Source organism: Leptodactylus fuscus, chromosome 5 (genome assembly GCF_031893055.1).
Source record: "Leptodactylus fuscus isolate aLepFus1 chromosome 5, aLepFus1.hap2, whole genome shotgun sequence".
NCBI lineage: Eukaryota > Metazoa > Chordata > Amphibia > Anura > Leptodactylidae > Leptodactylus > Leptodactylus fuscus.
Window position 1 is genome coordinate 187,128,211 of NC_134269.1, and position 13,501 is coordinate 187,141,711.

Consider the following 13,501-nt stretch of genomic DNA (forward strand, 5'->3'; position numbering starts at 1 on the left):
ATATCACTTAACATACACAGTTTATGTAGTGTGAATTCAGCCTTAGGTGACATCTATAGTTGGCATTACATCAAAGCATTGTACTCACCATAAAGGGATTTACCCCTATTGATATGTGTCTGGTCCAACCACTGGCATCCCTAACAATCATAAGATTGGGGGTCACCAAGACCCTTGTGAATGAGCAGTAGATTGCATGGGTCGCAACCACACTATTTGCTTCTATGGAACTGATGGATCTCATAACATCATGTAGTCCCAGTGGAAGAGTCATTACATGTGACCATTACTGCTCCATTCACACAGAAGACTCGGGGGAACCCAAATCTTGTGATTGCTATTGGTCCCAGTGGAACTGTCATTATATATGAGCACTACTCTTCCATTCATACAGGAACTTGGGGGACTTCCATACTTGTGATTCCTGGTGGCCCTAGTGGAGCAGTCGTAATATTATGAGCACTATTATTCCATTCATAAAGGGAACTCGAAGGACCCACAGTCATGTGATTGCTGGTGGATATAGTGGAGCAGTCGTAATATATGAGTACTACTATTCAATTCGTAAAGGAAACACGGTGGACCTCCAGTCATGTGATTGCTGGTGGATCTAGTGGAGCAGTCATTGTATATGAGCACTACTGCTCCATTCATATGGGGGACCCCCAATTTTGCAATTATCGGTGGTCTCAGTGGAGCAGTTGTTATATTTGAGCACTACTGTTCCATTCAAAAGAACACTTAGGGAACCTCAAGCTTATGAATACTGATGATCCCAGTGGACCAGTCATTAAATATGAGCACTACTGCTCCATTCATACATGGGAGTTGGGGGTCCCCCAATCTCGTAATCACTGGTGTCCCCTTTGGTCGGATATATGTACCGTAAGTGTAAGAGATAACTGTGACTAGGAGATAGGTGTTGTTAGACGGAAGACCCTTTAAAGGGCAACAATCTGGAAACCTTTAAAGAATAAGCGTTGAACCTTGGTTCAGAATTATTTCTTCGTAATATTGCATGAGAAAATATTATTACATGGTGACAAAAGAAAGTTACACTCCTTGCAAGGAGAGAGACTGCAAGGTGTTATATCTTCAGAGGTGGAACCACAACCAAGAAATACATTTATTCTGTAGATAATCTTTCAGGGACTATACGCCTTGCTGGGAGCCAGTAAACCATCACAAGCTTGTTACCCGCTCAGAACAGAGTAATATGTATTGTCGCTCAGCAATTGTGCTGCTGCAATTCACCCCCTCTCTGTCTGACAGTGTTTATCTAAAATACTTTCCCTGCCGAGCGTTCTGGTTTCAGCAAACCATGTCTTATTGGGCGACCTTTTCATTCCCAGTGAGAAGGGCTGAGCTCGTCAGATAAAAGCAACGAGGCAGAGAACAGGAGAGACGCAAGTTACGAAAATCGGAGCATGATTGAAAACAAGATGTGTTAAATCAATGCTCTTTATCGCCTGCCTGTTTTCTGGCAATTGCTGCTCTCAGCTCATTCAGAGCACAAACGAGATGATAAAAGTAGTGTCAGAGAGCTCGCTGGGGTACGAGGGACGCAAACCTGTTTATCACACACGCTCCATGCATCTCCACTCCTGTCCCTGATAACCGCCGTTGTCACAACTCCCAGACAGAATCGTGATGAACAATTACAAGAGGAAATGTGACTGGGGAGAGGAATTCGGCGGAGGAGGCAGACTCAACAGTATATAGATAGAATGGATAGACAGACAGACATACATGTATACATAGGAGATAGATAGATAGATAGATAGATAGATAGATAGATAGATAGATAGATAGGAGATAGATAGAAGATAAGTAAACTGATATGAGATAGATAAATAGATCAATAGATATGAAATAGATAGAAGTAGATAGATGTAGACAGATGGATAGATAGGTTCGACTTGATAGACCTCTGTATTTTATCAACTTTACTGACAGCAAGACATTAGATAGAGATGGATGGATAGATAGATAGATAGATAGATAGATAGATAGATAGATAGATAGATAGATACAGTCCTATGAAAAAGTTTGGGCACCCCTATTAATCTTAATCATTTTTAGTTCTAAATATTTTGGTATTTGCAACAGCCATTTCAGTTTGATATATCTAATAACTGATGGACACAGTAATATTTCAGGATTGAAATGAGGTTTATTGTACTAACAGAAAATGTGCAATATGCATTAAACCAAAATTTGACCGGTGCAAAAGTATGGGCACCTCAACAGAAAAGTGACATTAATATTTAGTAGATCCTCCTTTTGCAAAGATAACAGCCTCTAGTCGCTTCCTGTAGCTTTTAATCAGTTCCTGGATCCTGGATAAAGGTATTTTGGACAAACAATTCAAGTTCAGTTAAGTTAGATGGTCGCCGAGCATGGACAGCCCGCTTCAAATCATCCCACAGATGTTCAATGATATTCAGGTCTGGGGACTGGGATGGCCATTCCAGAACATTGTAATTGTTCCTCTGCATGAATGCCTGAGGATTTGGAGCGGTGTTTTGGATCATTGTCTTGCTGAAATATCCATCCCCGGCGTAACTTCAACTTCGTCACTGATTCTTGAACATTATTCTCAAGAATCTGCTGATACTGAGTGGAATCCATGCGACCCTCAACTTTAACAAGATTCCCGGTGCCGGCATTGTCCACACAGCCCCAAAGCATGATGGAACCTCCACCAAATTTTACAGTGGGTAGCATGTGTTTTTCTTGGAATGCTGTTTCTTTTTGGACGCCATGCATAACGCCTTTTTTTATAACCAAACAACTCAATTTTTGTTTCCAAAATGAAGCTGCCTTGTCCAAATGTGCTTTTTCATACCTCAGGCAACTCTATTTGTGGCGTACGTGCAGAAACGGCTTCTTTCTCATCACTCTCCCATACAGCTTCTATTTGTGCAAAGTGCGCTGTATAGTTGACCGATGCACAGTGACACCATCTGCAGCAAGATGATGCTGCAGCTCTTTGGAGGTGGTCTGTGGATTGTCCTTGACTGTTCTCACCATTCTTCTTCTCTGCCTTTCTGATATTTTTCTTGGCCTGCCACTTCTGGGCTTAACAAGAACTGTCCCTGTGGTCTTCCATTTCTTTACTATGTTCCTCACAGTGGAAACTGACAGGTTAAATCTCTGAGACAACTTTTTGTATCCTTCCCCTGAACAACTATGTTGAACAATCTTTGTTTTCAGATCATTTGAGAGTTGTTTTGAGTAGCCCATGATGCCACTCTTCAGAGGAGATTCAAATAGGAGATCAACTTGCAATTGGCCACCTTAAATACCTTTTCTTATGATTGGATACATCTGGCTATGAAGTTCAAAGCTCACTGAGGTTACAAAACCAATTTTGTGCTTCAGTAAGTCAGTAAAAAGTAGTTAGGGGAATTCAAATCAATAAAATGATAAGGGTGCCCATACTTTTGCACCGGTCAAATTTTGGTTTAATGCATATTGCACATTTTCTGTTAGTACAATAAACCTCATTTCAATCCTGAAATATTACTGTGTCCATCAGTTATTAGATATGTCAAACTGAAATGGCTGTTGCAAACACCAAAATATTTAGAACAAAAAATGATTAAGATTAATAGGGGTGCCCAAACTTTTTCATAGGACTGTATTCTTTAGAGAGTCCACTGCAGCACCAGAAAAAAAGAATGGTTGCTCAGCCCAGAGTTCCAGGTATCAACTCCACAGAATTATCCACCAAAGAGAAGGCAGCAGTCCAAAATGGTGTATCAGATCAGATAGATAGATAGATAGATAGATAGATAGATAGATAGATAGATAGATAGATAGATGATACTAAAACAGATAGATATGAACAGATAGATCTATTAATAGGGTATGATATAGCAAGACATAAAATAGATAAGATAGACCAAAGATACAGATGGAAAGCAAATTGTTAATAATAAAAGAGTAAATGGATACATTGGTGGAATAGATAGATAGATAGATAGATAGATAGATAGATAGATAGATTAAATAAGTAAAAAGATGTTAAGACAAGCAGCCAATATAATTAGAGACATATATATATATATATATATATATATATATATATATATTATAGAAAAGAATAGGAACATAAATAGTTAATAAAATTATAGATAGATAGATAGATAGATAGATAGATAGATAGATAGATAGATAGATAAATAAGTAGATAGATAGGAGATAGATAGATAGATGGATGGATAGATAGATAGATAGATAGATAGATAGATAGATAGATAGATTAAATAAGTAAAAAGATGTTAAGACAAGCAGCCAATATAATTAGAGACATATATATATATATATATATATATATATATATATATATATATATATATATTATAGAAAAGAATAGGAACATAAATAGTTAATAAAATTATAGATAGATAGATAGATAGATAGATAGATAGATAGATAAATAAGTAGATAGATAGGAGATAGATAGATAGATAGATGGATAGATAGATAGATAGATAGATAGATAGATAGATAGATAGATAGATAGATAGGAGATAGATAGATAGATGATAGATAGATAGATAGATAGATAGATAGATAGATAGATAGGAGATAGATAGATAGATAGATAGATAGATAGATAGATAGATAGGAGATAGATAGATAGATAGATAGATAAGTAGATAGGAGATAGATAGATAGATAGATAGATAGATAGGAGATAGATAAGTAGATTAGATAGATAGATAGATAGATAGATAGATAGATAGATAGATAGATAGATAGGAGATAGATAGATAGATAGATAGATATTGGCAGCAGTAGCTAAAATCAAATTCCACAGTAAGTGGAAAACTATTGCTGAATTCCCAGCACAGCGAGCACATTAACAGATAGATACACTCCCTATTCTCAGATTGCTGCGCTGTCGCATTTTATGACACAGAAGAAGTCCCAAATGATTGTTCATTGATCTCTCCAAAGATTCCCCCGTTTCTCCTGAGCATTCAGCTCACTTATCTCGCCGTGTATACTCAATATGGATTCTGAAACTTAACAGCAAAACTTTCTTCTAGTGCAGGGAAGGGGGAGGCCTTACTTTTATTCTGTTAAAATTGACTTAGAGTAAAAATGTCCCCCCCACCACCATTTTCCAGTTATCAAATGCCAACATAATCATCGACTGATGGCTTCAGGATTTTTTCTTACCATCACTTTTGTAGTTTTTGAAGGATTTAATGGCTCCAAAATGTGGTTGTTTTCTCTGAATCCCCAAAGTGGCTTTAGTGACAATCAATGGGAACAATACAATGTGTACTGTGGAAGAGGGAACAGGTAATATTTTCTAAAATATAATTAACCATTGCAGTTTCTGAGAAAAAAATAATACTAAACATTTTGTATTTTGTACTTTGTCTTCAAGAATTTTATTTCAGATCTGAATTTACTTATTATGGGCCCATATCACAAGGGAGTTCAGCTCAGGGAACCAAACTACCTTGTTACATACAATCCCCTTCCCCCATTAGCGGGTCTAATACCTACGTTAGAGGCTTCGCTTTGATCTAATATGGGTCATGATAGGCAGCCCAACTTAGGTTGGCCCCATCTCTTATTTTATCAGCCACTGACAGAGAGTCATGCTGCCCCTTACTTCTGCTGGTTATGGTGTGCAGTACTGAACTCACTGTACCCCTTCACTATGAACATATTCAAGGGTATACATACCATAAAAGCTTGAAGCTCTTGGGTCCAAATGCAAAATCTGTACCAGGTTACCCAACTATAATGTATTGTTTACCGTACTGATCTCCTCATATTGGGAAGAGACACTTTATGGGCCTTCTAAGACTCCTGGGCTGGGGTACAATTAGTCTCTCTGGACTGCCCAAATTACGTCCCTGGGTCTAACCCTTGTTGATGTCATTGTCTTTGCAATTGGGTGTTAATGATCGGTATTGGGCTCCAGGAGGAACGACACTGTCGGACGGGTGGGGAATTGACCCAAGGAGAGATCCGCAAATGTGTGGCCACCTTTCCATGCACACCAGGTGTGATTTTGAGATGGGGAGCATATCTATCAGACAAGTACAGAATATCCTGTGGATAGTCTATATATAAATGTCTAGTATGGGAATATATAGAGGGGGAAACAAGCACTTGGCTGTTCTAACATGGACGGCAATAGCCTGAAACAGAAATGGAAGTCCAATTTGATGCTTCCTATAGGTCTGTGTATATGCCCCATGTAAGAACATTTTTTCATGCTGTGTTGAGATCAAGTGAACTTCATGGACTTTGGTTATTTTTAACAAACACATCAATAAAAAATATTCCAGCCTATGTAAACAAGGCAATATCAAGAGATCCAAGCGAAACCACAAAAAGTTGTGACTACCTCGTCAACTCCACACAAAACCAACCTCCCCCCCATACAATTACAACTTAGTGTTGTCTAGTAATTCCGTAGTAACCGTTTCAAAACCATTTTACATAAAATTTGAGAAACTCACTCCCTACATCGACAAAGAAATCTCAAGAGGCCCAACACGAAACACAAAAGTCATGACTACCATCTTAGGCCGACACAAAACCATCCTTCACGTCTCCGGCCAATTACAACTCAGAGCCGTTGTGTAATTCCTTAGTAAATGTTTCAAAACCATTTTACGTAAAAACAACAAAAAAAAAAGTTTCGCCAAGTTTTCAGTACTTATCTTGATGGCTGTGCATTCACAGAAGTAATTATTGGCTTTTTACTCACCTATGTAAAGTATTGTATTCTGTAAATGGATTTGTGGCCACTTTACTAGAGACGTTTTTTTTTTTTATATATTCCTCGCTTCCATTCTTTTTTTTTTTTTTTTTTATTTAACTCTTTTTTTTTTCTTTTTACATATGAAAGTATGAGCTGTCAATCAGTCGACTTTAAGGATTATTTCTTTCGCAGAAATGATTGATCGCCATTTAGATTTTCACGTTGACAAGTTAAAGGATTTTATTGGTGTAATTACGCTCTTGCACTCAGTCTCTTACAATTTAAATGTCCTTTTAAAAAATACGGAGAATTCTCTACCTGTCGGTGGAGAGGGGGCAGCGAGATTAGGGAGGGATATTACAACGCCTTCCATTACCGCAGGGTCAATTAGAATCTCACACAATTTCACTAATAATCCCTTTTTACATTCGAGAGAACTGAATTCATTGAAGCGCTTGTGTTTTTTAATAGATGGACAAATGCGGGGAGGGAAAGAGACTGGGAGAGTGTGTGCCAATCCCGGGAATCATGTTTAATAGGAGATGAGTTAAATGATCTCTATCAGCTGTCAGTGACACGGATCCTCTTCATGCCAGCAGAGGCGGCAGTAACTCCTACGTTCCTATTGTCCTAAAGAAACACTGCTTTATGCTCCTGAAAGAGAGACCAAAGTATCGGAACAGTCATTACTTCTTAAAGGGGTCTCATACTTCAAGGATCACATGACTTCTAGTTCTTTGGTCAGAAATCCATTCACACATTGCAACTGCTGCAAATCCAATATGTCCACACAGGGCGAATATTTTTAAGAAATTTGCATTCTGCAGACAAAATCTGTGTAGAATCCTCATGGAAATTGACCTGCAATGTGGTGCTGCATATCAGTTCAGGTTGTGGATTTTCAAATATGGTTAAACCCACAGCAAGAACCATGACAGAGTCCGCATGGAAAACTTTTGGATTCTGCAACAGATTTTTTAAAAAATTCTTCAGTAAATTTTCTGTTATGGATGAAACCCCGTTTTGATGTACACTATAAACTACGCTGGGAGAGCATCAGGTTAGGACTACACGGTAATAGGTGTTGTGTGAAAAAAAGTCTCACAAAAGACAGCCAACTAAAACAGTTGTGTGTCTGTCCTGTAACTTTTTTAGAGATGAGATTTGGCCTCATGCAACTTCCATTAAAGTCTATGGTTTAAGAGTCACGTGCGACTTACAACCAAAATCCAGATTCAGATTTTCTGTGACTATCACATTGTAACACAGTCGTATGATGTCACATGTTGCAATGCAACACTGTAGATATATACTAAAATTTTTGTCATGCGACTTTTGTGCAGCTTTATGTCACAAAACACATGTTGCCATATAGTCCTTGCCTAAGGGCTATATACAGACATCACAGATTTTTGATGAAGGATGAACCTCAGAACTCTGCAACAATTTTATAGTACAGTACATGTAGAAGTGTTATAATTCCACACACATGTAGTGGAAAATAATCATCACAAAAATCAAACCATATTTTCAGTGCAGTTTTTACTTCCATGGTTGTGCAAGTACTAACAATAAGAATGTAGGTGGCAGCAACACTACTTCTGGTTTTGGTAGCACTGCCAGTAGCTGCTATAGTATCTGCTACTCCACACTGTTGTGCCACAGCTTTATTTTTTTTTTAATGAAAAGCCAAAAATATTCATAATCTACAGGTCAGATTACTAAAATAAATGACTTTATTGGCATCACGTTGACCTTGAGTGAAATATACTAATGGTTTTCATAGAGCCATAGAAATAATGGAACTCTGTTTGTTTCTTTCAGCTCTCAATGAACCAACCATTGACTATGGCTTTCAGAGGCTGCAGAAAGTGATACCCAGGCATCCGGGGGACCCAGAAAGGCTTCCGAAGGTAACAGAGGAAATTATGTTTGTCTACAGATAGCGTAGCGATGTATTTGATATCTACAATAACAGCTACATACAAGTACTGTGTCACTGAACGCACTTGTTTCTATGGCACAAATACAAGCAGATCAGAAGTAAACTAGCTAGTATCCAGAGCATAGGTCCAATTTAGGTCCCAGCTCTGTATCTAAATTCTCTGACCAAGGAAAAGTGGCATGTTAGAGCCCCTCAGCCTCCCAAACTACAAGCCTGATGTGGATAGGCTGTGGCCAAATGACATATTCCATAATGTGATCACAGCTCACCACACTATAACATTCTCGCACTGTCAGTTATGGTAGCCATATCTATAAACATATTTTTGGCTCCCAATTTTTGCTCTGTACTGTCAAGCTCACCTGTGAAGTCTCCATCACTGTACTGTTTCCCTATCTAATCTAGTTTTTACTTGGTTGTGAGTTTCATCTAACCTTTTTATGACGTATCAATTGGTTGCAGGAGGTCTATTTACTGCGTCCTGCCCCATTGCAGTCAGGTAAGGGTGCCGCCTGAGGCGACATTCTCACTTTGGCAATGAACAAGCTTGTGGTCATGTTAAAGAACATTACAGATTTATTGAGAGAAATTTATGAAAATGGCAAAAAAGTGACATTTTCTTGGAGTGTCGTCATTTGCGCTAAAATGCGCCACTTTGTCCTTATTTGGGGCTTGGCACGGAGTGGGGTAGGGATCAAGATGGGCCAAAACACCTCAGCCCAATAGATTTCGGATAACTAATGCTAGAACAATGGTTTGATGGTATGGTTTGATGGTATACCAGAAATTAAAGTCATTCCTTGACTGGTGTGTATTTTAATTCTGGTGCACAGAACCTCGCATGGCATACCAGAATTATTAAAGGGGTTATCTGGGGTCTAATATTGATGGCCTATCCTACAGGGGTCCAACACCTGGGATCCATGCAGATCAGCTGCACCAAAATAGTTCTGTTCCCAGTATTGCTTACATTCCAGGAGCCGCACTTCAGCGCTGTCCCATTGTAGTCTGAGAATAAATACTAGAATCAGGATAACCCCTTTAAGATGCCTGAGCCTGTTAATAATTCTGGCGCATCTGCCACCAGCGTGCACAGTGTTTAAAAAGTCCACTATTGTTCTTGCATTCATTTTTAAAGGGGTCATACAGGAATAGAAAAACATGGCTGCTTTCTTCTCAAAACAGTACCTCACCAGTCCATGGGTTGTCTATGATGTTGGCGTTATGCCGCACACACACTGATAACTTGTGGACAGATACGGGGCTGTTTTTGTTATTTTGTTTTGCAAAAATAGATCTATCCTGCAAAAAAAAAGTTTTGAAAAACTAAAGTCAGGTTTTTCTTATCTTATAAAACCTCTTGGTAAAGAAAAAAACCTATATACATGTATTGAATAAGAAACAGATGTATGCAAGAGAAAGGAAAAAATATATTTTAAAAATTGTTATTTTTAACAGGGTGAAAGGCGTAAAGGGAACATAAACCCTGACACATACCCCACAAGACACCATGGCCTATATCCCCGTCCAGGAAATTGAGGCCTGGACACCAGCAGAGCGTCTTGGCAGTCCATACAACATTAGAACAGTATTTTTTGACATGTCCAATCCCAAGAATCCCTTAATCCAGTAAATGAAAGTATCATTAGCCTCAGTTAGGAGGAAGGTAGGGTTACATCATTTCCCCGATCCTATACAACTCCTGCTGCCAATAATAACATTTCTCCTTACACGTCTCTGAAGACTCCTCACACACACAATGTCACGACATCTCCTGACATCCGCTGTGTTTCCTCAGTGCACGCACAGTCCTGTACACCTCAATGTGCAGGGTCCTTCCTTCACCTGCTGTCACACATGTTCTTATCATCCCGCCATCCTATATGCTATACAACCCCCCTTCCTCCCCTGTGAAAACAATCTTTGGTCAGTCTGAGTGCACCCGTGATTGAAAGCATTAAGGTCTTTAGAGAGCGCTTTATGAATTATACATCATAATACAATTACATGCCATTACAGCCGGGGATTACAGCCAGCTGACAGGGTCTTGGAATGTAAAGATTTGGGTTGGCTTCAGGAGATGAGCCTTCGCTGTTTGGATTGACAGGAGGGAGTAGAGAGGAGTACTGCCTAGCCATAGTGTGGGAGGACGTGAGCTACAGTATATATAAATAGGGGAATATAGTTACAGCAATTATAGATAAATGGAACCAGATATCCAATTAGGTTCTGCAATCATTTGGGCCGCAATGCATCATCATAATGTGTATTATGTGGTTATGTCCTATTTCGGCATCGCCAATATTTTGTCTGACTCAACATGTCACTATGGGCCGGATACCCTTTGATCAAAGCCGTCCATGTCAGCAGCAGAGTATGTGGTTTTTTTTTGTTTTTTTAATTGATCAATATGTTGACAATGAAAATGGGGGACACTGTGTTTTATGGGTAAGTAAATGGGTCACTTTCACACCATAAATGGAAAAGTTTCGATTGTTGGAAGCATGACCATTATTCAGTGGAGGAGCCTAGGAACAATAAGTTTTCCATAGTATGCGTCAGATACCACATAAGAGAGAAGCCATACACATCACGTATCGCAGCCATACACATTATATATCATGGCCGTCTGATAATGATAATGATGTTTTTAAGAATAACCCTGCTGTCAGCATTAACAGCTAAGCCATCTGACCAGTGAGTGTGAACAAGATGGCTGTTAACAGGCCAAAAGTGGCCGATCATGCTGAACATTGATATTTTTGTCTGATGGCTGACCAAAAATATCCAGTATGACCGATCTGGTTTTGGAAGTGTAAAGTCTGCTATTGGTCGGCGGGGAACAAACATGTCTGATCGTTGTCAAAATGGCCAAAGTCAGGAAAAAATGTGTATGGCCATCTTAAAACCTCCCTGAAACTAAAGTTCACAGATTGACAATTTATCACGTATCCACAGAATAGATAAATGGGGTCTGACTTTGGGATCATAGATCGTGGTGTCCCTAAATCATCTGTGTGAATGGAGTGATGTACATGTATTGCCTCTCCATACATCTCAATATGGCTGTGAAAAAGAAGTCGAATGCAGCACTTGGGTATCTCGGCCAGTCTCATAGAGTTGAATGGGCATACTCAATTCAACCAGGGGACATTGAGACCTAATCCTTTAAAAGGGTTTTGTGGGAGTTAAACATTTATTATCTATCCTTAGGATAGGCCATCAATATCTGATCGGTGTGGTTCCGACACTTGGGACACCCACAGATCAGAAGTTTTTTTGCGGGGGGATTTATACAATGTGGGCACGTGGAAGTGGACATTAAACTATGGGTAACTGGAAGGGGGAATTAAACTGTATTGGAAACTGGAGGGGGGACTACATACTGAGTGGGCAGCTGGAGAGGGACTTTATACTTTGAAGGACAGCTGGAGGGGGACACTTTTCTGTGAGGGCAAGTGGAAGGGAGCATTTATAATGTGGGGGCAAGTGGAGGGGAACATTATAATCTGGGTGCATACCATGTCAGGGTGACTGTATAGGCGATATATAGTGTGGTGGCACAAAGAGAAATGGATGGAAATGGGTGCAGTCAAAGTAGAAGTGGGTGGGGCTAAATTCGCCATGGCGCACATTCTGTCCCCTCCTTTAGAAATTTGGGAGATATTTAACAATAGCTCTGCACAGTAATAAAAAAAAAATTGCCCATTAACACCAAAAAGCCGCTATTTTGTAGGTAAAGAAAACAAAATAAAGGCAAACAACTCGGTATATATCTCGGCTTCCTGGACCTTGAATAATGTGATCTAGCAGAAGAGGGATATTGGGATTAACCCCTGTCACTCCTGAATTTCCAGGTTATAATTGGCATCAGGCTTTAACCGTTTCCACCCTCCTTCTTGAATATTCGCCCGTATGTACGGCAGGTGTATCCCCAGACAGCGCAGGGTTAAGAGTTTTGTTCTGTATTGCGCGCTGGGGCGTGCGCCTACATACATGTGTGATTACATGCACACACACGGGAGCCGGCCTCCGCTGGAGACAATTCTTGCTGAGATTCTGTCCCATCGGCTCACTGGTGCAGTAACAGCACAATTGTTCAGAATTTATTCCCGTCACCATATGGTCCGCTCATTACCATACACTCAGCGTCCATATGGAAGCCTGAGATGTGAACTCTGCTCGGTGGAACTGCCAGATGAGCATCTCTGTTTGTGTCATCTGCCATATTTACATCGTCATGGCAACACAACATCAATAAAAAGGAGACGTTGGCATTTCTCGCTTTCACATCCAGCTTTAACTCTTTGTATGGGCAAAAGCATTTAGTTAATTGCGTTATATATCCCTGCACTGCATGGCGGTAGAGTCGGCATATCATCATTGGCAATCTATTGGTAATATGAGGCCACAGCCAATCAGAACTCTCCTTACATGCCAGAAACTGTATTAACGAGTTAACAGCCGCAATCTGATTGGTCGAAATAAGTAACAACCAAAAAGTTAGGAAACTGGTTACTGTGGGACACGGCAGTTTTATATCTGAGGCCTACTTTCTTGTAGTTTGCAGTAAGCCTGGAGAACTCACCGCCATGACAGTTTCCAGTCACAGTCTATTCAGTTTGCCAATAAATAGGATCTTATTTTTGTGACTTTGCCCTACTTCTGTCACTGGGATGAGTATGTGACCTTATCAGATATTTTCTGGAAATTTTCCATTCACAGGAAATTTACAATACTTTCCAATTCTAAGTATCTGTCACAGTATTTTAAGGAGTGCAATGTTTGGCCTCTATGCTAAGGCTATTAAGGGA

At 39.6% G+C, this 13,501-nt stretch overlaps 1 protein-coding gene across 4 annotated transcripts in view; it reads left to right on the top strand.

Annotated features, from left to right (window-relative positions):
- EBF1 (EBF transcription factor 1) overlaps positions 1 to 13,501 on the top strand; it is a 315,242-nt gene that overhangs the window by 276,227 nt on the left and 25,514 nt on the right. For all 4 annotated transcript variants that reach the window (XM_075274868.1, XM_075274870.1, XM_075274869.1 and 1 more), the window contains exon 11: positions 8,567 to 8,655. In XM_075274868.1, coding sequence (XP_075130969.1) covers positions 8,567 to 8,655 — 89 coding nt within the window. The remainder of the gene's footprint in view (positions 1 to 8,566; positions 8,656 to 13,501) is intronic.